The 26,009-nt window shown below is 40.3% G+C and overlaps 1 protein-coding gene across 1 annotated transcript; it reads right to left on the reverse strand.

Annotated features, from left to right (window-relative positions):
- Nucleotides 1-7,455: 7,455 nt before the first annotated feature.
- On the reverse strand, nt 7,456-25,793 carry LOC311497227 (cytochrome P450 4B1-like; the record flags this gene model as incomplete). Its single annotated transcript, XM_084557425.1, has 12 exons — nt 24,772-25,793; nt 24,155-24,299; nt 24,009-24,053; nt 23,791-23,918; nt 23,499-23,623; nt 23,189-23,343; nt 22,952-23,058; nt 22,118-22,308; nt 8,561-8,694; nt 8,136-8,200; nt 7,874-7,956; nt 7,456-7,633 (listed from the first exon to the last, which is right to left on the reverse strand). Exons 1-12 carry the CDS (start codon nt 24,961-24,963, stop codon nt 7,456-7,458), a joined length of 1,548 nt encoding a protein of 515 aa, XP_084413551.1. The 5' UTR covers nt 24,964-25,793.
- Nucleotides 25,794-26,009: the final 216 nt, after the last annotated feature.

The following is a 26,009-nucleotide window of genomic DNA, read 5'->3' on the forward strand; positions in this document are numbered from 1 at the left end:
AATGGAAACTTATTCAAGTTATTATCTTAACTTTTCCCCCTGCGGAGAAAAATTTTCTAAAAATTGTACTAAAAGAAACATCCTAAATGACTCTTGTAGACTCAAACATCACCTACCTGCCGGCAGAGTCCTTCCATCAAAGAAAGTTATGGGTTTGGTGGTTCTTCTAGACATTCCTGGTACAGGAGGGTAGAGGCGAAGGGATTCTTTTATGCACATTGTAGTGTATTGAATTTTACTGAGATCCTCCCTTAAAATAAGAAGATAGACATGGGGTGTTAGTGACCACACAATAAAAAGTGTTTCAATTTCAGGGTTACACATTTCAGATTTCATTTTGACTCCCAAAGAGTAATTTTATTTCATTTTCACACATGAAGAGTAAAATGTTGTCCAGTGTCAGAGTTATTTGACAGTGGTGATCACAGTGATGTTAGCTGATTACCTTAGTGATGTGAGTACACTACGCCTACACACACAAATTTTTTCAGTTGGAGAAGTCTACCACCTTGGCCCTTCATGCATCTTAAACGGTAAGTAAAATTATATTAGACTTACTGAAACATTTATAGTTGACGCTATAACTTTAACTCCAGTATTAAATTATTAGCATCTGGCCTGTGCAAGTTAACATGCTAATGACAACATCATAAAGAATATTTTTTACAAGCTCATAATGACTTCTATGTTTTTAATAATTCATTCATTCATTTTCCGTCCGCTTATCTGAGGTCAGGTCGTCGTGGCAACAGGCTACGTAAGGAACTCCAGACCAGAGGGTGCGCTAGACTTTTTCGTTGTCTGTTATTTTGACTGACAGGGTCCCGTCATAATCTATTTTTACCCGTCACTTTAATCTTTTAAAAATGATAATATTGACACATTTAACAACATTTAATTTTCATTCATTTTTAATTAATGTTCAGTAGCGGTGGCAAAAAAGATTCGGCTCATACCGGAGTCGCAGACGACTCAAGAATCATGAATCTAGACGTCTATTTAACGTCTCGGTTGAGTCCTACCACATTTGATTGATATATAATCAATAAACGGCACCATCCAAACATCTTACATCTCACTCGGCAGAGAAACAAAACGTAGCCTACTATTAGACTTGACCATTAGCAAACTAAGGCACTCAGCCACTCAGCCACTCACTCACTTACGCACGATACGCAGAGAAACGAAACTTAACCGACTCATAACCGCTGCTCGTGGATCCCTACCGTGAGTCGGCAGCAACTCAGTCTGCCGGCAGAGAAACGAAACTTAACCGACTCTTACACTATAATCAAGAGAGTCAAGAGCCAATTAATATGCTCACTCGCCACCAAGTGGTCTGGGGTGTGAATTGCCCTTCAGATTTTTCCTTCACCGCTTTAAAACAACGGTCAATGACGGAAAATATTCGGTTAACGCGACCCCTGCTCCCGACTGCAAAACCCACTTCTTCATTCTGTGTGTGTGTTGCTGTGTCTGTGTGTGTGTGTGAAGCGGGCCCTTAAAAAGTTACCATCGTTTTTTATACTGTTAATGTATAGATTGTATACACATAAATAAATGTTAAAAATGTTATGGTTAAAAATGCCCCTAAGTAAACCATAAGATTAAAAACCAAACCAAATTTAAGAAAACTAAAGTAAAAACAAACCTAAGTAACTAAGTAAAAAAAATCTAAGTAACTCTGTATCAGGTATACACATTCACCCAAGTCTCACCAAAAGCATTCAGTCTGTGAGAAACAATGGGACAGGCAGTCAATCAGGGCATGCTCAAATTGTTAAATGTGTATACTGCCACCTACTGATAGATATAGGACACTGCCTCTGTAGTTTCACACCAATCTTAGTAGTTCTAGCTTCAACCCAAACACCAAACAAAAAAAAAAAAAACAAGAATCGTCAGAAGAAAGTTCATTTGTTTCAAAACATATGGTGTTTTTTTTTTTACTCACTTTCTGTCTCTCCCTCGACGTTATTCCTCTCTCCTACACGGTCCGTTAGAATTACATGCGCATGGCTAATTATGCTATTAGACAATGTCGTTACTTTTACGTTTAGAACAGCCAATAGCGTCTGTCCTTACTGAGGAGTTGGCAACACTGCTTCACACTGCTTTTAGGAAGACGTCAGTAGCCAAAAAGATTGGAAGCTATTGGATTCATCTTTAGTAATCTGTTGCATTTTAAATATTTTCTATTTAATCCACAGTGTAAAATCTCCACGTTAAAAGAAACTACTTAACTAAAGCTAAAAAAATGTAGTACAGCGGATATGATACATTAGGGGTGGTTGTCAAAATTCTCACTGAAAGTTTTGTGTGATTGGACATAATCTCCCAAATTGCCCAAAACATTTCTTCAGAGCTGGATGAGGTGTTAAATAGCCTTTTAATGTAGAGATTGTGCTTCAAAGAGCACATGAAGGAAGAATGCAACAATGTTGAGAAAGTTCACACCTGATTTTTGCCAATATGATTCATACATTGTTCACACAGTCCATTGTCGTGTCAACTTTTCTGCTGTGGAACTTTCAAGTTGATTGTCCCCACTGTCTACACTCTGTTAACTGAAATGTCCTTTGAGCTGTCAGAGTACACAATTGCTGCAAACCTTTATTTTATGAAGTCCAAAACCCACCTATAGGATTAAGTTTGGCAGATGAATAATCTGTAAAAGCCATGTCCATCTCAAATTAAATTTTTCTCAAAATAATTTATTCATTTAGAAATGATGTCATTGATGTGTACACAGCATACGTCAGGGAGTAGCCTATATCTAAACTTGACACCTCTGAATGAGAACTTGTTGCTGTGTGCATATACGTCAACACCTATGCTAATGCGAAAAGTGAAATAAGTACCACCATCAGAAACACAGTGTGGGTAAAACCCACACTAAATGTCTTTTGAAGTAGCTGTCCAACCACATCCTATGTGTTTACTTGAATTTAATCTCTATGCTCTGTGCTCTATAAAACCGATGCGATGCAGAGTCTCCAATCTGAGTTTTGATCAGCAGTAATGGTGTCAACACCGAGGAGGTGTTCTGTTCAGCATTTCTGTAGAGACATGGATTCTTCACTGATACAAAAAGGCTTTATTTTCATTTTTTTATTGATCATTTGCAACATGTCCCCGTCGACAGGAAACAGTAAGTAATCAGTTCACACAACATTCAAGAACCTGCTGTTGTTTATGTTTTACATTTTTCATGGGACTCTAACAGTAAACTTGTATTTTAACAGCTGAAAATCACCTTCATTTCTTTCTGGGATGTCAAGCTGTGATACCATGTCAGCACTACAGCAGGAACCCAGACTCTTACAAATGGCTTTACAAGAAGGATGAACACAGTGACAAAGTCCAGATATTTTTTCAAGATAAGAATGGATTACAACACTATAACAGATTTCGTCAGAGATGGAAAGTTATGTCAAATCGTTCCTTGCTCATCCAGAATTTTACTGAAGATGATCAAGGGTTGTACTGGTGTGAATATTGTTTTCAAGACATCTGCCGGAGTGAACAGTCAGCAGTTATCAGAGTAAAGAAAGGTTTGAACTGTCCTACTTTCAAGACAGAATCCACATAACATGATGCATTCATTCTGTTCTGTATGATTTTAAGGCATTCTCTAAACTCCTCCTCAAAGCTCTTTGTTTGTCTTTTTTGCAGGAATTCTGACTGAAATTTCGATGACATTTTACATTACCGTAGGCAGTCATTTTGAGTATGCGTGTCCAGGTGAACATGTCGATTTGAAATGGACTTTTGAAGCAAGTAATCAGACCGCTCTCAGGAAATCAGGACTAAGACAAGAAACAGACTTTCTGACTTTCAACAAGACCATATGTATTGGAAATGTCAAAGAAACAGATGCTGGGAAGTATACCTGCTGGACGAGACTCTGTGATAAATACAGTCAGAAGCTACTTACGATCAACTTGTGTGTAATTACAGGTGAGGAAGTAACACACATACAGTATCTTTCATCAGTAAAAAATGGTTCAACTTTCAATCTTTTTGCAGTCAACCACAGTACGGATTCATCTGTTTCTTGTGCTTTGCTGTGTGATGTGGAATCCATTAATCCAAACGGCACTGCAGACCTGGTGACTGGCCCAACAAATATTTCACTGCTTGTTGATCCGCATGGGTCCTTAAGTTGCAGTGCAAAGACGACGTTTGATAGATCCACTGCAGTTACCAGCAGTCACATGTTTCAAAAAACAACAGGTGGGTGTTTTGCCCTGTATCTCTTTAAGGAGTTTGTGACCTGAATCAAAGGAATATTAAAATGTATATACATGGTGTCACAGGTTTCACGGACATACCTACAGAGCCTGGATACCTGATGCCGGTTGTTTATGGACTATCGGTAGCCCTTGTATTTCTCATTTTGCTGGCACTTTTGATTTTAGTTTTTCACTTCAGCTCAAGACTGAGGGCAGGTAGGCTATGCAGCTGTTCGTCTTACTGAAACTTCCTGTTCTGTGGCCAGCTGTCTCAACGTTTCTGTCATGATTCACATTCTGTTTTCACCTCTCCAAAGCATTTCCTGTTCACATTAATTGCTGTCGCTTGAATAGCAGGGTAAGTGGTTTAAGATGATGAGAATTACGGTGATTTAAAACTAGCTACCATGCAGAAATATATAAATAAATGTGTGCGTCTTACTTCTTATTGCAGGGTGAAGAGGACATTTCAGTGGTTTATTCATCAGTTGTTATCAGGACACCTGCTAAAACAACAGATATTAATGTGTCTCACAATGAATGTGTTTATAGTGAGATAAATCTATTTCCATTCCAAGATCGTTAGTAAATGGGCCAGTTTAGTAATCTGTGGCTTAACAACAGTTAACTAACTGGACACACTAACAGTCTACATATGCCCTACAGTATGTACATAGTTAAAGAAGTCAAAGAATGTCAAACAATGCTGTGAAACAAATTACTTTTTTAACATACCGTGAGAAAGTCAGAGACTCTAGATGTGAGAGGGATTTCGGTCTAAACACATGGCTGCTTTTTATTTTCAGAACTTATTGATCTAATGTGATCAAGTGTTTTTACTCACAGAAGGATTTTTATGCCATGTCAGAACTATTACTTGACCCGTGTTAACTGAAGTGTGCTGCAGGTGGTGACTTGTGAACAAAAGTCAGGGTTTTCATTGAGGCTATGCTGCAGCTTTGCTGGTGTCATTGTTTATGGCCTGTTTCACTAACCTTAACCAGAATCTATGTGGTGTTCTGCAAGTTTCTAGTAGTTTAATCTGAATTTCCATGCAGGTAAAAGCCATTAACCATGTTCTAACAGACACTGATCCCATTTGTGTTATTTGCTTTTTCTTGTTAAATTGATTTTTAATTTTTGATTTTTCTGTGTCTGGCATTTAATTGGATTGTAACAGCAAAGTAGCAACAGAAGATAGCAGAATGGATTCTAGCACAGTAACAAATACAACTTTACTGCAAAATAAAAGGGCAGAAAAAACAGTTGACTTTGGATTTAGAGTGTTTTAATAGTCATGTAGCATGTTAACATCTTTCACAGGCAGTAGTACTGGTTGATATAGTATACATAGGAACTGGGTCTTTGCAGCGGCAAGACCCCGTCCGAGAGCTGTCCTGTCCTGCCGATCCGTATGGGTAGGCTTAGACACTGGTGAACGCAGGAAGTCTTTTGAAAACGAAAAGGATGAGCTTTGTGAAGTTGAACGATCTGATTTGTGAATTTGCAAAACAATCACACACGTTCAGATACCTCGGTACGCATTTCTGACCCCCAAAATTCACACACAAATCGTTGTACACACACAAAAATCGTTGTACGCTTTTGTGAATGTCATGTTTCACGTGTGGATCATGGAACACGCATTTGTGACCATTTTGAGACTACTTTCACCCCATAGTGACATAATCGTTTTTTGTATTACCTATTTTTATTTGGCAATTTCACACAATTCATAAAAAACAAAAACGTGCAGGAATTATAGGCCTGTATTAAAATATTATGAATGAAATGTGCGTTATATGGAAGAAAGTCAAGGTGTGACTGACTTTAGCCCTTTTATACAGTGGATTCCCCCGTCCGTTAAATTCCGCGCCCCCCTCCCCTTTCTCACGCACAGCTTCTGTGCACGGAACCTTCTCAGCAAGCAGGGGCACCTGCAGCTGCAGGGGGCGACAATTTGCCAATTCCCCACACAGATATGACAGATAACAGAAAACCATGTAGTGGTGCAGATTTATTTATTGATTTTTTTCCAAGTGCTCGTGCCGCCCCCCTTGCGTCATGAAAAAATGCCGCCCCGGGCGGCTGCCCGGTTCGCCCGTGCCTAAAACCGCTACTGGTATATGGTATGTACCATGACCACAAGACCACCACAACACTTGAATTTGTCATTGTGCACAGTGTGTTTAGCCAGTCAGCTTTCAAGTATTGGTGTAAGCTAATGAGCTGTTAGTTATAATCAATAAGACTGGATGACCTGAGTGGTCAAACTAGAAAGCTGGAGAAAACCACACACAACAGAAAACAGACTGGAAGGAGATATTCACAGAATTTTAGAAAGTGTGTTGGACCAGACTTCCTCTACCTGCAAGCTCAAGCTGGCAGACCTCAAGTTAATCACAAAGTGATTATTAACTCAAGTTCATCACCTGATTTTAACTCGAGTTTTCCAATAATTTTAACTTGCCATTTTGTTTAAGGAGCTATTTAATTTTTACAAACTGTGCTATTGAGGTTTTGTTCTTGTAGTGTGTGGATTTTGTGTTGATATGACTGTAAATAAAAAGGACATGTATTACTTTTGACTCCTAAGCCTAAATTGCCCTCCTTGATACTTTCACCAAGTTTATGCACCAACCCCCTTGTTGCAGTCTCTCTGCACCCTACAAGGAGTCATGCATTACCAAATCTAAAACTTTAGGAGACCCATCAGTCATTAACTTCTCATGAAAAGAGTGATTCCTCAGTGGCTCTGAGGTGGAAAGAGAGAACACTTTCAGATACTTGGGACTGACAATCTTGCAGTACCTGTCATGGACTCAACACCATCGTGAAGAAGGCCAGACAGCGTTTCTACACCCTCAGACGCCTCAGAGACTTAAAGCTCCCTCTCAAGGTGCTCAGGAACTGTTACACCTTCCCCATCGAGAGCATCTTGTGCGGGAGCATCACCACCTGGATGGGATACTGCACCAGGCAGGACTTTCTGGCACTCAAAAGGAGAACCCCCCTCCCCAACCTGCAGGACATTTATACAAAACGTTTCAGGTTAAGGGCCAAGAAGCTCCTGAAACAGCCCAGTCACCCTGGACAATCTCTCTTCTCCCTACTGCCATCATTTTTGTTCTTTTTTTTTTTTAAACTTTTCTTTTACTTTCGTTTTGCTTTGCACTACGTATAACTATTTCATAATAACAACAATAATAATAACTTCCCTTTACCCCTGTGCATTTACAGGTTTGATCCTGATGTGAATGCCATTGAGTGAGCGAAGAACCAGTCTAGGGATTAACTTGGGTTCCATAGTGGGCTCCTCTATCAGGTGGTACCGCTTCAGTGTCAGGGCTGTCACCACTTTCATCTCATTCATAGCAAAGTTCTGACCAATGCAGTTTCTGAGGGAGGAATGCATAAGGGAAAACAAGGGTTGTATTATCGAATGTTGTTTCAAACTGGATCAATCAGGTTACACTGAGTTCACCAATCCTCTACTATACTCTGGCCTAAAAAAGAAGCTGGTGCCAAGTTACACATTCACTTACTTCAGACTGTTGTCAGATAAATGAGTAGACAGTGACTAGCTATAAACTGAGAACATTATTCATATGGTTTCACAGTGTCGGCTGTATACAAACCTTGGACCAGCTGAGAAGGGGACAAATGCATGAGGTGGCCTCTTGGAAGCATTCTCTGGTAGGAATCGCAACGGGTCAAAGACCTAGCATAACACAAGGTGGAAAAAAACGTCAGTGTAAATCACACATTTATAATTACTGTGTCCTAATGACATGTAGGAGCTGGAGGTCATTATGATGACTTATGTCTTCTATTATTTGACATTTGACATATAAGCAGGGTGCAGACTGCACTGATCACCATCAAGTCATCTTGACCTACATTAGGATTTTCCCAGACAGTTGCATTTCTGTGCATCACAAACACACTTGTTGAAAGACGAGAGCCTACAAACGAGAAAAAAAGGTGTGGTTTAGGATTGTGCAGAGGCTGTCCACATACAAAGTGAGAGTCTGTCTTCCTTGACTGCCCAGTGTTTTACTATGCAGCCTAACACAGGACAAACCAACAGAACTTAGGGAAAAGCTGAATGAAAGCATAGAGAAGACATCTGAAATGTTTACATTTGATAGATTGAACACAGATAAACCATACAGAGTTTTTAAATAGTTCACTCAATAATGAAACACAATGGAAACCTATTCAAGTTATTATCTTAACTTTTCCCCCTGTGGGGTATAACTTTTCTAAAAACTGTACTAAAATAAACATCCTAAATGACTCTTGTAGACTCAAACATCACCTACCTGCCGGCAGAGTCCTTCCATCAAAGAAAGTTACGGGTTTGGTGGTTCTTCTAGACATTCCTGGTACAGGAGGGTAGAGGCGAAGGGATTCTTTTATGCACATTGTAGTGTATGGAATTTTACTGAGATCCTCCCTTAAAATAAGAAGACAGACATGGGATGTTAGTGACCACACAATAAAAAGTGTTTCAATTTCAGGGTTACACATTTCAGATTTAATTTTGACTCCCAAAGAGTAATTTTATTTCATTTTCACACATGAAGAGTAAAATGTTGTCCAGTGTCAGAGTTATTTGACAGTGGTGATGACAGTGATGTTAGCTGATTACCTTAGTGATGTGATTACGCTATGCCTACACACACAAATGTTTTCAGTTGGAGAAGTCTACCACCTTGGCCCTTCATGCATCTTAAACGGTAAGTAAAATTATATTAGACTTACTGAAACATTTATAGTTGACGCTAACTTTAACTCCAGTATATACAATTAAATTATTAGCATCTGGCCTGTGCAAGTTAACATGCTAATGACAACTTCATAAAGAATATTTTTTACAAGCTCATAATGACTTCTATGTTTTTAATAATTCATTCATTCATTTTCCATCCGCTTGTCTGAGGTCAGGTCGTAGTGGCAACAGGCTACGTAAGGAACTCCAGACCAGAGGTTGCGCTAGACTTTTTCTTTGTCTGTTATTCTGACTGACAGGGTCTTAAAAATCCCGTCATAATCTATTTTTACCCTTCACTTTAATTTAAAAAAAAATGATAATTATGACACATTCAATAGCATTTAATTTTCATTCATTTTTAATTAATGTTCAGTAGCGAAGGAAAAAAAGATCCGGCTCATACCGGCCATCAAAGACGACTCAAGAAACGAAACTTAACCGACTCATAACCGCTGCTCGTGGATCCCTGCTTAACCGTGAGTCGGCAACAACTCAGTCTGCCGGCAGAGAAACGAAACTTAACCGACTCTTACACTACTAATCAAGAGTAAAAGTAAGAAAGTAGGCTACAGGCTCTGAAATGTACTTAAGTAAAAAGTAAAAATTATTTTGCCATTAATGAAACAATTCATCCATTGATAATTTTGCAAAATGAAAAAGTTCTAGCAGAATAATCTAGACTTAACTGACCAGATGTCCTGCATGAGCATCTGGATCATTTTTAATAATAAATTGAAGGTTACTGGGTTGTTGTTTTTAAACTGCTAGCTAGTGTGTGTTCCCATAGCATTGCTAACATTGTAAACTAGCTTCCAAAAAAATCCTCAAAAAGCTAATGATAGCAACAGAAACCACAACATACATGATTTTTTTTTTTTTTTTTTTTTCCACATTAGACCAGTAGTTCTCAAAAAGTGGGGTCAGGTGGACTTTCAGTATTACCAGAGCCCGTCTACGGAGAGCCTTCCCACTCTCTATTAAGTCCCATTGTAACGAATTTTGGTTGCAGTTCCACCAGATTTCCACTGGGGGCGATCGCCATGAGTGCAACATGAATGGGACTCTATGGAGCTAAACGGCTAAATGTGTCTCTTTCACCCGATTGTCGTTGAGAAATCTCAGATTTGATTGTAGGTTTTGCAAGTTCAACATGGGTTATAGGTCAAAAGTTGAATGAACGAGAACTTATGTCCTTTCGTTTTCTTACAGGTTGAGTTGTTGTTGCCCATAACACGCTAGCATTGTGCTAATGAACGCTGATTGGTCAGTGAAGGACTGATTACGACCAGATCCCGCTTGACGGCATCGTGGCATCCGAAGCGGGACCAGAATGTTAAGGCGGACTTTTTCGCCCAAGTTTTTTTTTTTTCGGCCCGGTCTTTTAAAACAACGAAATAGAAACTCTTCTAGCACGATTATTGACCCGTGTCAGCTGTGTTGTCCATGCCTCGAGAGAAAAGAAAGTGCAGAGCGCGAAAGCACCAAAGCAGTGACTGAAGAATTGCCGTAAAGCAGTATCTGGTCGTACGATGTGTATGACGTCATTGACATTTTAAAATACTTTTTAAAGCAAATAAGTGACTCTAAAAAATCAAACACCCAGCAGTGTGTAATTTCTTTGCATCTTCTTTCAAATTCAATATTCAAATTACTGCACAAAAAATTATATCCTGAGAAAAGTGGATTTTGAGGGGTACTGCTCCATAGACCGCCATTCATTCTGCACTCGTCCTGAGAGCGCCCTCATATGGAACCAGAGTGGAACTGCAACAGTTCAGAACCCGGAAGTTCAGTGAGAGTGGAACTTCTCCCCATATTAGACGTTCTCTGGTATTACTGTCTTTATTGACGCCTCCAGTCACTAGGTGGCAGCAGAGCTCAAACTAACCAACAGGCTGCCTGTTCAGAACAGTAGTCCTTTACCAGTCCGATGCATAGACGCGACATTGAGCGCTGCCGTCTACTAGAGCGGCGTGCCTACAGGGCGGCCATCTTGGAACAGGGCCACTCGCTCCTACAGTGCATTACATCTATGGAGGAATGGGGGTATATACAGTCAATGGTTTCTACACAATAAAATCGCTCAGTTGAAGTCCGGCATCTTTTCTTTACAATCCTCTGTCAGAAGCTAGTCTGCTGATAACATTAAGTAAAAATTGTATTTGGGTAGTAAAACCATATTTTTATCATAGCTACATGTGTGACGTTTTTAACAGTTCAATACGTTTTGAAATCGGTCCAAAATTCAGCGAATAATTCTACTTTGAGATTGAGGAGTTAGGCTACCTCTTTCCTTCGTATGTTCATGCACCGCTGCCCTGTACCAAGATGGCGGCGCTTTAGGCACGTCTCTCCACAGTCAATTTCGCGTCTATCTATATATGTCCATTGTCCGATGTAGCCTACAGTCAATGTCCGATGCTGTAGTCATGTCCGGTCCGATCATGTCACGTCTTTTACGTCTTGTCAGCCGTGGAGGTTAAAAAAGTAACGAGCCTATTTTTCCAATGTAAGGAGTAGAAAGTACAGATATTTGTGTACAAATGTAGGGAGTAAAAGTTAAAAGTCGTCAGAAAAAGAAATACTCTAGTAAAGTACAGATAGCCTACCTGAAAAATCTACTAAAGTACAGTAACGAAGTATTTGTACTTCGTTACTTCCCACCTCTGTTTCATAGCTTGTTAAAGACGGTATTCCTAAAGACATGATCAACTTCACACATGGAGACCACAGTGAAAGGCCTCACCAGCGCTAAGATGGCACATCACGGGGCTGATCCAGCAGCTGGTGAAGGGTTGTGCTGAGACAGACCAGATGCACAACAACAACCAGAAAACCTCGGAGGTGATTGTGAACACAGCAGGGGGATCGCAGTGCCATGCAGAGGATCCTGCCTCATGGGGACGATGATTAAAATGATAATAATTATAATAAAACACTAGCATTGCTCAAGAGTATTTAAATCCACTCATGAATTCACATTGCAATAACCTGTTATAAGGTTAGGCATAAGCTCAGTTAAGAAGCAGGTGGCGTTGCTTGTTTCATCCAGCTTCAAACTGTCATGATCACACAAGTTACAAGAGAATATTTCATCTACCGTTGAGTTCATGCAGCAGGCCAGATTAGATCCTCTGGTGTTCTCAGGTTTTGGCCCGCAGGGTATGTTTGACACCCTTGTTTTACAGCATAATATAAGGTCACTAAGAAGAGTGTTTGAAATCAGCAGTTTTATTTATTTAATTGCATTATTTTAATTGCAACCATTATACAACGCAAAATATCACAGGAAGCGGTGACTCCTTGACAAAGTTTTCAAGTTAAAGACTCTACTGTGTGCTATTTCGGTGTGTTTTACATTTTAAGAACAGAAAGCACTGGAGCAACTTTGATTTGTTGCACATCACGGTCATCAGCAGCCAGTGTCGACTTCCATTTAAAATCATTTGTAGTGGACACACTGTCAGTTTCAGTCCTGCAAAGTTTTGACTTCTTGCCAATTGGTAAATGGTCTTTTCAGCCTACTGGTACTCAAAGAGCTTTGAGGTCACGATGTTCACTGCCCAATAGCAATATGTGTGGAAACATCAAATTGTATTAAATGTTTAATAACAGGAAAGAAAGCAAAAATACATTGATCAGCCATAATATTAAAACCACTGACAGGTCAAATGAGTAACACTGACCATCTTGTGACAATACAATGTTCTGCTGGGAAACTTTTGGCACAGGCACTCATGTGGACGTTACTTAGACATGTACTACCCACCTAGACCAGACCAGGCAACCCCGACCCATAGCAATGACACTCCTTGATGGCAGCAGCCATCCCCAGCAGGATGCATGCAGCCTGACACAGACACACACAAAAAACACTTTAGGAACAACTAAAAAAACATGAACATGAACAGCACAAGGTGTTGACCTGGCCTCCAAATTCGCTAGATCCCAAACAGATCAAGTATCTGTGGGATGATCCACAGAGGCCCCTCCCCTCAGCCCATAGGACCCAAAGACCCCCACTAACAACATTCTGTTGCCAGACACCACAGGACACCCTCAGAAAGCCAATGTCCATTCTCTGATGAGCCACAACTGTTTTGGAGGCACAAGGGAGACCTATACAATATTAGGAAGGTGGTCATAATGTCCTTAAAACAGATACTGTATTTTCAACATTTCAAGCTTAAAAGCGAAGATAAATATGCAAGAATCATGCCAAGAATGGATTTGTAAATAAAAACCTTTTTTTCCATTTTTTGTTCCACTGAAAAAAACACTGACTCAGTTCAACCAAAAACTGTATTTTTGATCAACATGTTTGTAATGACTAGTCCTGTAGCCACTACTGGATGCTGATTGCTTTTGTTTTGACTGGTACTCGAACAGGCAATAAACCAACGCAAACTTCTTTGTGTTTGAAATAATAATATTCATTTAATTTCTCAATGAAGCCACTTGTCATATATAAAAAAATAACAAAAAAAAAGCTCAAACACCCTCAAGCACCGTCAAAAACTGTTTGTTGTTTCATTCGTCAGCAACACCTGGGCTCAACACTGAGCAACCTCAAATAACCTGCCTGACACCCCACCAACATCCGGTTCAGGTCAGAACACGAAAGGAAATACTGCCGCCTAGCGGTTTGGGGATGCAATGTTTATAAATAAAACATGGCTCCCAACAATGTTAACTAAAATCATGTGGATATAATAATGTCATGATGGACAGCTTTCTAATGGTTTTGTGTGTTTGTTGCCATATGTTGTCATATTTCATGTTTGATGCATCTAGGTGAAATGCTGGCAGGTACATGAGGATGAAAAGTAACACAACTAACTCCTGGACAATGAAACATGCACATAACTAAATGTGATTGTGACATCATCCCTAGAATGTTCTATTGTGTTCTGTTGTCATAGAAACATGATGCTGCATCATTTCCATATCGACCTTTGGAGAGGTGAGACCACCCTGAAAAAACAGAGTATGCTAACAGAGGTAAATGTAAATGTAAACAGAGGATGCTAATTCACCTTTTGGCCTGTAAAACATTATTTTCATTTGTAAATGTTGCTTGTCTTATCCTCTATGCTACATTTCCACAAAACAGACTGCCTTTATAGCGTTTTTTTTTTTTTTTTTTTTACAGTACAACCAAATTATATTGACTGAAATACTTGTAGTCTTCACTTGTGATCCTCTGCAGTTTATGTTGTAGATGTCTTCAACAATAATGGTTATTTAATCATGTTTTCATTAAATATAGCACCTGGTGCTATTCTTATGTGCATTAGTTTATTGAACAATACATTTTCGTGTATAATCTTATATGAAATGCCTTTCTCACCAGTTACATTCCAAATAACATTAAATTAGTATGTGAATCTTTGAAAGTAAACAGATGATGCTATTTCACTTTTTGGCCTGTACAACATTATTTTCATTTGTAAATGTTGCTTGTCTTGTCATCTATGTTACATTTCCATAAAACAGACTGATTTTATAGCGTTATTTTTACATTACAACCAATTTACGTCGGCTGAAAGGTTTGCAGTCTCTGAACTTGTGATCCTCTGCAGTTCATTTTATAGATGTGTTCTACAGAAATGACTATTTAGTCCGGTTTAAATTAAATATTGCCCCTGGTGTTATTCTGATGTTCATTAGTTTATTAAATAATACATTTTCTTGTATAATCTTATCTTATGTGAAATTCCTTTCTCACCAGTTACATTCCAAATAACATTAAGCTAATATGTGAATCTTTGAAAGTAAACAGAGGATGCTAATTCACTTTTTGTCCCTTACAACATTATTTTCATTTGTAAAAATGTGTTATCTGCTTGTTTCTTGTTGATTGACAGCAGAATACGCACTTGGCTGGTCAGGTTTCATAGGAACAGAACCGTCATCAGCAGGAGCACCGAGATCAGCTCACAGAAAAGTAAGAAATTCCTTCGTACAAGGAATCATAGACACACAGTCACTTTTAGTTGTTTATAAAGATTTGAATACTTGGTAAAACTCTTCACTAAAATTTGTGCTCCCACTACATCACTATACAAGAGGGTATCTAGTGTATTTAGTTCGCACAGTTATGTGCACAAAACTAAAAAAGAGAGCAGTAAAACATGGGGAACAAATTGGGGGAGATAATATGGGGGGCAGAAAGAAGGCCTCTTCAGGTCCAAGGTATTTTAACCTTATAGGCTACAGGGGGTTGTTGAGTTCATTTCACAGATTGTTGACAGCAGCAACAGGGTCGTTCACCCCCTGGCCATCGTGTAAAATGTATCATCAGAAGTAATCTGCCTGGGTAATCAGATGTAATCTTTATAGTAGTAGTATCTGCATAGTAGAGGGGCGGACACCATTGTCTGGCGTTCACCCGAATCAAAGTGCGACCTGTAAGCAGGGTTGGCCTTGCTGTTCGTGTGCAGCATCGTCGGGATCTTGAAGTGTGGCGTCTTCTCTCTGCCTTCACCACAAGACAGTGACAGTTGGGCCGTGTCTTGAGCTCCCTTCGCTCGGCTGTTGAGACCACAGCTCGTGTCTCTTCACTTCCACCTGCGCTCTGTGTAGGGCTGCACTGCGCAGCCCGGTGACGTGTGCTGCCAGCTGGGCATCTCGAACGGCTATCCACGGCCTCCAGCCTGGTCTTCTCCTGCCAGCGTTCTACATGACCCCATTAACTGCACAGCAATTCCACTGTGTGTCCACACAGTTTCGGGTTCTCCATCCCACCACAACTCCTGTCGGTTTGATTATTTTTTTTGCTTATTTGCTTTATTTGTTTGGGTCAAATATTTTCTTTTGTTGCTCATTTGGTTTATTTCTGTGTGGGTCATTTGGTTTCAATATTTTCATTCGTGTGGTGGCACAGTGGCGTGGTGGTTAGCACTGATGTCTCACAGCATCCGTGGTTCCGTGGGCCAACTGGGCCTTTCTGTCTGCATGGGTTCTCTCTGGGTACTCCGGCTTCCTCCCACCGTCCAAAGATGTGCTCATTAGGTTCATTGGTGATTCTAAATTGGCTGTAGGTGTGCATGTGAGTGTGAATGGTTGTCTGTCTCTTTGTGTTAGCCCTGTGATAGACTGAAGACATGTCCAGGGTGTACCCCGCCTCGAATTTTCGTTTTCGTTTTAAAATATGGTCAGTTTTTTCCGTCTTTAGACTGGCTATAGGCGGCAACAGATTACGAGTATTTGTGTTTCCTCTGAGATGAGAATGATCCCTGAGTCGGTTAAGTTTCATTTCTCTGCCGACTGAGTGAGTGGCTGTTCACTGCAAATTCACTACTCATGAGTCCCTGCTTAACTGAAAGCAGGGACTCATGAGTAGTGAATCTGCAGCGGATTCGCTCCTGGAGTGGCTGAGTGCCTTAGCTGGGGCTTCTTGCTAGTGGTCAAGACGAGTTGTACATTTCATTTATCTGCCAAGTGAGATGTAAGATGTTTGAATGGTGACGTTTATTGATTATATATCAGTCAAATGTGGTAGGACTCAACTGAGCCGGTTAAATAGACACCGAGATTCATGATTCTTGAGTCTTCTTTGGTGGCCGGTTCAATGAGCCGGATCCCGAATCTTTTTTCCACCGCTAATGGAGAACCCGAAGCTGTGTGGACACGGTGGAATTACTGTGCTGTTAATGGGGTCATGTAGAACGCTGGCAGCACAAGATGGAGCGACCGCATCAGGCTGGAATCCATGGATAGCCGTTCGAGATGCCCAGGTGGCAGCACACGTCACCGGGCTGTGCAGTGCAGCCCCACACAGAACGCACTAGGAAGGGAAGAGACATGAGCTGTGGTCTCAACAGCCGAGCGAAGGGAGCTCAAGACACGGCCCAACTGTCACTGTCTCATGGTGAAAGGCAGAGAGAAGACGACACACTTCAAGATCCCGACGACACTGCACACAAACAGCACGGCCAACCCTGCTTACAGGTCGCACTTTGATTCCCGTAACCGGAGCATGCCGGACAGAGCCCTCGTCGGGTGAACGCCAGACAATAGTGTCCACACCTCTACTATGCAGATACTACTACTAGTACATCTGATTACCCAGACAGCATGAACAGCACGGCCAACCCTGCTTACAGGTCACAATACCCTTACACTTGTCAAATTGGCTGTTGGGGAGAAAGTTTCCCCATAATCAATTCCCATCCCAGCTGGGGACACATGTGGAGATGCATTTTAATGGAAGGTGTGACCACCGGTACTTAAAGCTGTACAGTTATGATTGGATTGCCCAGGACGGATGTTAATGTCAGGTCTGGATGGGGCCCTAGACCACCTCTTAATGCGGTCAGAGGTTGAATATCACTCACTTGTGTCCTCAATGCATCCTGGGTGTGCTCACACCTGTACTTGCGATCAGATTGCCCAGGATGTTTGTTAATGCAAGGGGTGAATGGGGTCAGTGTGGTGGGGAAACAAAATAACAGCTTCACCTAGGCTTCACAGAGCCCTATTCAGGAGTAAAATGACATCTCGTTGACAAGGGACACTCTGAAGACAACAGTGTACACATTTTAGCAAGATGAAACTGTCTGAAAGAGGGAATGATCTGACAGACATTTAAACCTGAACTCTGCTGAGATTACCAACTGACACGATGGCCGTGGGTGGGAGGGTGGAGGGTGAACAACCCTGCTACTGTTGTCCACCTGGGAAGTATTCTGGATGACAAGTGAAACTTAGAGAAACTCCAGTCCAGTTGCATTCTTTTAGAAAGAGATATTTTAGACAACAATGGATTCCTAACCTGTCCAAATGTAGATAAAGAAAACTGAAATATTAGACAAACCACTGCAACCACCTGGAAATACCAAGGTAAACCACTTGATAGTTAAACAGCACACTTCTAGCCTCAACTAACCTGACCATATCTGCTCTAACCAAGGCTGAATTAACCTAACCAAGCCTTACCTGCTATAACTGAATCCAGCCCCACTGAGAAAATAAAAACCCAAATTGGGAAACTGTGGCTAAATAATTTAATTTAATCTGTTTATAAATACATTTCAGTAACCATCTAGAAACCAGAACCTGCAATGACCTTTCCCAACCAAATCTAACTTGACCTCAACTAAGAAAAGTTATTAAACTCATTTTATCTAATTCAACCAAGAACAGCTAACCTAACCCGACCTACCTAGGCTTATCTAATAAAGCCTGACCATAACAAGGCTAACAAGTATTGCTAAACCAAAGCTTTGATCCATGCTTCCTCATGTGCTGTCGACGTCCTAGCAGGCTGAGGTGTCCTTTACCAAGACACAGAAAGTTATGAAATAGTGCATGTGATGTGTACACATACTGTAAATGGGCCATGGGTACATACATGACCAAATATGTGTCAGCAAGGTCTAGACATCTTGAAAGTGCCACACTGGCCATTGAGAACATAAAGTAAGCAGAGAGGGAAGAATCTGTGAGGCACTATGTATTGCTTTTGAGTATGAAAAGTTCCATATAAATAAAATTTGATTTGATCATCAGTCCCATATGTATTAAATTTGCACCAGTCAGGTCAGGCACAATGAGATCCTCCTTAAAGCTGGATTGATCTTATCCCACTTGTTAAAATTAAACAAATCCACTCCTTACAAGGATCAAGCATAGAAGGCTGTCAACCAATGACGGGTAAGATCCCCCTACTAAACTTCAGGACAACCTAAGGCAGGTGCAGTCACGACTGCTTGACCTTGACACCACTGTGAGCAAGCACAGTGTGCGAGAACCCTGTGACTTGTGCTTTTGTAAAATGACAAGGAATTGGGATAGATTACAGTCCTGCTAAAATATAATGCTAAAACACTTGAAAATAATGGCCTTCAGTCCTCAGTCATCTCACTGTTTGCCAGAAACTCTTTAAGGCCTCCACCAACTAGCAGCTTTTGAGCAGCTTTTGCCTTTTCAATCACATAAGCTGCAGCTCTTCTAGTCTGACAGAACACGAGTGACAGAACTCTTCTTGCACCGAACCTTCCACCTGTGAAACCTCTAACTTAACCTCATAGACCTCCATCTTCCAACTCGGTGTCCACCTGGAGTTGTTCCCGCAATAGACGTTTTTAAACGATTCACCCAACATCATGTCCTCAGCCTCCTTCAGCATATAACAGCTGAGTACAGCAGCTCTCCTTCCACCTCTGCTGCCAACAGCGATGGCAAAACCCTGCTCCTTCTCAGCAACTGACAGTTTACCACAACCCTCAAGTTCCCGCCACACTCTCCATCTGGATCCATCAGCTTCCTTCTACTCTGGTGATTTTCATCCTGCCTGGGTCTAAGAGCCAAAGATCATTCTGTTTCTACTTTATAAAATAAAGCATACTTAAAATAATACTATTAGTCTGTTTTTCCTCTTTAAACTCTCTCCTGGTTGAAATACATTGAGTTAAAATTGTGTACTTTCATAATTCTGCTACTACAAGTGGAGAGGTTGCAGTCCATCTGGTCCAATAAATCTTCCACCTCACTGTTAGCTTTAGAATTAGCATTCCACTTGTGACTAGTTGCTAATTTTCCATTAAACCTTCAGAAACCAAAGATCTTTAGCTTGTAATACAACTTAGAAATCATATAGTTCCTCCAGCTAAAGAGTCTGGTATGTTTGGAAATGGATTACTATACTGAGATTAGTGAATAGTGAATTATATTTTAAAATATGTATTTATTGTACAAGAAAGCAAATTTGTTTTCTTTAAATGAGCTTGATTTCATAGCAGAGGTGGCAAAAGTATTCACATTCTGTACTTAAGTAAAAGTACAGATACTTGTGTAAAAAAAATACTGTGTAAGTAAAAGTACTGATTCAACTCCTTTACTCAAGTAAAAGTAAGAAAGTACAGGCTCTGAAATGTACTTAAGTAAAAAGTAAAAATTATTTTGCCATTAATGAAACAATTCATCCGCTGATAATTTTTCAAAATGAAAAAGTTCTAGCAGAATAATCTAGACTGAATTGACCAGATGTCCTGCATGAGCATCTAGATCATTTTTAATAATAAATTGAAGGTTACTGGGTTGTTGTTTTTAAACCCCTAGCTAGTGTTAGCTATATACTATCAAAACGGTGTGTTCCCATAGCATTGCTAACATTGTAAACTAGCTTCCAAAAAATCCTCAAAAAGCTAATGACAGCAACAGAAACCACACCATACATGAATTGTTTTTGTTTTTTTTCACATTAGACCAGTAGTTCTCAAATAGTGGGGTCACAAGCCTCCAGTCACTAGGTGGCAGCAGAGCTCAAACTAACCAACAGGCTGCCTGTTCAGAACAGTAGAAGAAGAACACAGGAAACGCATTGTCGACTTTCCTTCTCTAGTCCGATGCTCAAGTCATGTCCGGTCCGATCATGTCACGTCTTTTACATCTTGTAATCCGTGGAGGTTTAAAAAATAACGAGCCTGTTTTTCCAATGTAAGGAGTAGAAAGTACAGATATTTGTGTACAAATGTAGGGAGTAAAAGTGAAAAGTCGTCAGAAAAAGAAATACTCAAGTAAAGTACAGATACCTGAAAAAATCTACTTCGTTACTTCCCACCTCTGCCAACAACACATTCTAGCTCTTCCCGGGGCATCCCAAGGCATTCTCAGGCCAGACGGGATATATAATCCCTCCAGTGAGTTCTGGGTCTGCCTCTGGGTCTCCTCCCAGCTGGCCGTGCCCGGTAAACCTCCAAAGGGCTGCACCAAACCGTCCATCTCTCTCTCCATTTTACCATCACTCGCAAACAGCCCCTCGAGATACTTGAACTCCTTCACTTGGGGAACACACCCCCAACTCGGAGGCAACAATCCACCATTTTTCGGTAGAGCACCATGGCCTCGGACTTGGAGGTGCTAACCCACATCCCAACTGCTTCACACTCAGCAGCAAAAAGTCCCTTTAGGTCATGGTCTGATGGAACCAATAGAACCACATCATCTGCAAAAAGCAGGGACGCGATTCTGAGGCTCCCATACCAACCTCTTCACCCCAGCTGCACCTTGAGATACTGTCTGTGAATACCAAAAACAGGACCGGGGACAAGGGACAGCCCTGGTGGAGTCCAACACCCACTGGAAACGTGCTTGACGTTGTGCCGACGATACGGACACAGCCCTTACTTTGGTTATACATGGACTGGATGGCTTGCAACAACGGCCCCCATATCCCGTACACCCTCAGTACCCCAACAAAGTTCCTGGGGAACATAGTCATAGGCCTTCCCACATCCACAAGACACATGTAGACTGGATTGTCAAACTCCCGTGTTCCCCTAAGCAACTCTGCAAAGGTAAAGACCTGGTCAATTGTTCCACGTCCAGGACGGAATCCACATTGCTCCTCCTGAATCCGAAGTTCAACTAACGGTGAGACTCCCCAAAATATAAGTCAGTCCTGAAATACAACAAAAGTACTACTGCATTGAGCACTCATCTGAAAAGGCATCCGCTAACGCTAGCAGAGGAACGGTCCAAATACTATCAACAGCGGTCAATTAACAAATTCACTAAACGCAATGAGGTAACAGAGAGAAGGAGGCTGCAGATAATGCAGGGGAATTTCATTGTCAAAGTTATTAGACATGTTGTACACGGAAAAGGCTTTGGAGAAGTATCGCATTTTTCTTTTCATTTTTTTTTTATCTCGGCTACACTATCCTTTCTTACAACATTGCACACTCCAGATATGTATAGATGGGCTACGGCCAACAGTAGCCCGAGTTCAAGCTTCAGGAAACTTGCAGAAAAGCCTCCATAGCTTCCTTTGTGTGAGACACTACAGTATGTGTTCAGGTTAAGAATATAGATTTCATTGTTGCAAAGCATTACTTTCTATTATGTTTTTGTTAGTGATGTCATCAGCGACTAGTCGACGTCAACTCGATTTCACCACATAAAAGTCGATTTTAAAACATAGGAAGTTGTTCAACACCTACTACAAACTTCATCATTTATTAATTGATATATCAGAATTCCTTTGTTTTCACTATTTTGTATGATTGAACTGATGGGTGCGTATAGACCTTTTAGACCTTCTGTGGGACTGTGCTAGACTTGTTACCATATTTTAATACTTTCATTGAGCAGGCCTTACCACTCCATTGTGTCTTTGCCATCCAGTGCCTCTATAATCTCATCCCTGCAAATCTTCTGGTGTTCTGGGTGGCAGGCAAGGCAATAGAGGATGAAAGAGATGCCACTGGCTGTGGTGTCATGACCCTCAAACATGAAAGTATCCACTTCTGCACGGATATCCTCATCTGACAGACCCTGCTGATTTTCATCCTTAAGACACAAAAAACCCAAGCATGAAAATAAATTAGCAATATACATGTTTACACTACTACTACTATTATGACTATGACTTCAAGCTTCAGTCTTTTTGCCTGCAGGTTAAACGTTTACATGGACAGGCATAGACATGCCAAGCTGAGTAGGATAAAGTGACACAGGCCCAGGAAGCTTAAGGATGTTTACATGAATCAGAAATTTTGGATAGCAAATTGCGTCTTATATTGTCTTAATCAGACTCTGTACAAGGAATTTGGGCTTTTGTCACTGGACTTCTGCTCAAGAGGCCAAAAATGCTCTTACCACTGCCTTTGCATGAGTGGATATATATATGCTGTATACAGCCATCTGCACTTGCTTTATCGTTTATCATAGCACATGCTGCTCGAGCGTTATGCTACTCAGTTGTATGCATGACATATCATTTTTAATGGTATATATATTGTTTCAGGGCTCTATGCCTTGATAGTTGGTTGTATACTGCACAGTGCGTTGCTGACTAGTGCTACTTTAATGCTCTTATTTTCTATAAAGCACACTGTAACTGTTTACTCACTTAAAGGTTTGTAATTTTGTAAGTTTTGTAATCCAATCTAAGAATGTGTAATTGTGTGAAATCATATAATACATGGCATACTCTTGCAAAGAGAAGGATGTCCAGAAAGTCCAAGTTTCTCTTTTTCTGTATGCGGTTTAGCTCCTTTTCTTCTTTTAGTGCTTCTTTCCTCTTTCTTATAATTTCCTCTTTAGGAAAAAGAAAAAAGGTGATGGATTAATCATTGCAGATTTACTCTTGAGATGGATACACTATATTGCAAGGTGATAGTCCAATTGATATCTGGCAGGTGTCCATACTGTTATTAATGTATCAAACCTGTATGACTGTGCGCCACCTTCTGTGCTTTCCTGTATCTGAAACCATGTGGGCTGAGGTAGAAGATGAGATTACTGTGGTATGGAAACGTCCTGACTCGCAGGATTGTCAGATTAGCGAGCTCATAAACTGCTTTGATGTATGCATTTGTTCCCCTGAAATGACAATGTAGACAAACATTAAAAGCTACATTTCCCCCTCTAATGATTAAGACAACTAAACTGATTTTGATTTACAACAGAAGCATGAAACACAGAAGAACACAGAACTAAAACTGTGACTTAAAAATAAAAATGTTTATATGAATCACCCTTCTGTCTGACAGTTGCTGTCGCAGCTGAAGGCACACTTCAGAATGCTGTCCAGTGTCATAAGACTGACGTGCTCAAACAATTCAAAAACCTCATTGCTGTTTGCATAACTTTCCCATTTGTCCTGGCAAGAGAGTGAGAGAACAGATGTGACATCTCAGTGGGATAGGGAAAATACTCCTTCACATTTTGACCTAAAATATGTACTCCACAGGCCAACAATGTGTTGATATTTGCATTTTTAGTTATCTTGTGCAAATTATGATTTACATGACTAAACCATTTACATACCAGCATAGTTTTAGCAGATTCGGCCATCAGCTTAAGGTATGGTTTCAAAACATCATAATGGAAACCTGGAGTCAAGAGCCTTCTATGGCGAAACCACTTCTGACCGTGTGACAACAATAACCCATCTCCTGCAGACAGAAACAGACAATGTGAGTGGAAATGACAAAACAACACTGTAAAATTACGACATATTGTGTAGAAAGGCAAAGCTGTCTTACCTATCCAAGGCTTAATAAAACCATATCCCAGATCATCTTTTGGCTCTATTAGGAAATAATAAAATCACTACAATACTCTCTGTGTGCTATAATCTTGCCTCTGGCTTGGTAAAACATTGATATGAATACAAATATTGATCACGCACCTGCTGATGTCAGGATGGTTTTGACATAATCTGGATGGTGAATGATGATTATACAAACAGAGGGACCAAACCACATTGGGAAAGCATAAGGGTACTGATGTCCCCATTTCACTACTTTGTACATGTCTGTCCCATCTTGTTTGAACTTAAAAAGAAAACACAGCCAAATAAGGTTAACATTCCAGTTACAGTTACAAGCCTGCAGGCTTGAATATTCTGTCCATACTGTGATGTTGGCCAACTGTGTGTCTCTTATTTGACGTGACAACATTTGCATTTCTAACTACTAGTTAAATTAGAGCAGACACTACAAGTTGTAATCTTTCATTAACATTTAACTCTGTTTTAGTGAAACTAAGTATCAAAAGTAAATGGGTATTTCAAAGAATATAGCATTTTATAGCCTCAGAAGGCAAAAGGCTAATGGCATAAATAAATTATGTTACTTATCATTAATTAATTATGACTTATTAAAACTTTTAAACACTTTATAAGACTGTTATAAATCGTTTCATACATTTAAATGTCAAATATTATTTAAACCATTGCTTTTGCTATTTGCCACTGAAACTGTGCGGGAGCTTCAAAATTACAGTTGCCGCTGGCTTAATAGTTACCTCCAAAACATGTCCAAACAGCCAGTGTGCCGGTGGCCCTGGAAAAGCCTCGATGTTTCGCAGCACTTCCTTTCTTTGGACGAGGAACATGGTCAGTTTAAAGACGACTGCCAGCAGACAGAGGGTGGCAACCAAGTAATGCATATGAGGCCAGCCCAGCTGAAAATTCACGAACGCTTCTGTCAGCTCCATGTCAATGGTGCTCTGCTGGAGGAGACTTAAACGCTACACCACAAAAGGTGACCTGTTTGTATTTAAGCAAACTTTCCAGTGGGCGTTGGGTGGAGACACTGTCTGTGCTGTTGACCCACTGTTGATCAAATAACGGCTTTTCGTGCTGTAACAAACTTTAGGAATATCCACCAACACTGTGGAGACACTGGACACTGCTTTTAGGATGATATCAGCAGCCAGAATCAAAGTCACTGGATTAATCTTTAGTTATATGATTTATTTTATCCACAGTGTAAAATCTCCACATTAGATGTAGTTAGCTAAAACTTAAATAAAATGGCATACTTAAGTTAATTAAGTGAAGTGAGTAGATTTGTTAAAGACACTTCCCACCATTGCTTAAACAGAACAAAATATCCTCTGTGATACCATTTGCTGAAGGACTCTTTGTTTTAATGTTTACTTTATGGCTTTAGCGTTACATTAAGGGTGGTTGTCAAAATTCTCAGTGAAGGTTTTGTGTGACTGGAAATAATCTCCCAATTGCCTAAAACATTTCTTCAGAGCTGGATGAGGTGTTAAATAGCCTTTTAATGTAGAGATTGTGCTTCAAAGAGCACATGAAGGAATAATGCAACAATGTTGAGAAAGTTCAAACCTGATTTTTGCCAATATGATTCATACGTTGTTCACACAGTCCATTGTCGTGTCAACTTTTCCGCTGTGGAACTTTCAAGATTGCTTGTCCCCACTGTCTACACTCTGTTAACTGAAATGTCCTTTGAGCTGTCAGAGTACACAATTGCTGCAAACCTTTATTTTATGAAGTCCAAACTCCACTTATAGGATTAAGTTTGGCAGATGAATAATCTGTAAAAAAAAAAAGTCTCCATCTCAAATTAAAATTTTCTCAAAATAATTTATTAATTTAGAAATTATCTCATTGATGTGTACCTGCTGGACGAGACTCTGTGATAAATACAGTCAGAAGCTATTTACGATCAACTTGTGTGTAATTACAGGTGAGGAAGTAACACACATACAGTATCTTTCATCAGTAAAAA

The sequence above is a fragment of the Chelon labrosus genome (assembly GCF_963514085.1).
Source record: "Chelon labrosus genome assembly, chromosome: 12".
Taxonomy (NCBI): Eukaryota; Metazoa; Chordata; class Actinopteri; order Mugiliformes; family Mugilidae; genus Chelon; species Chelon labrosus.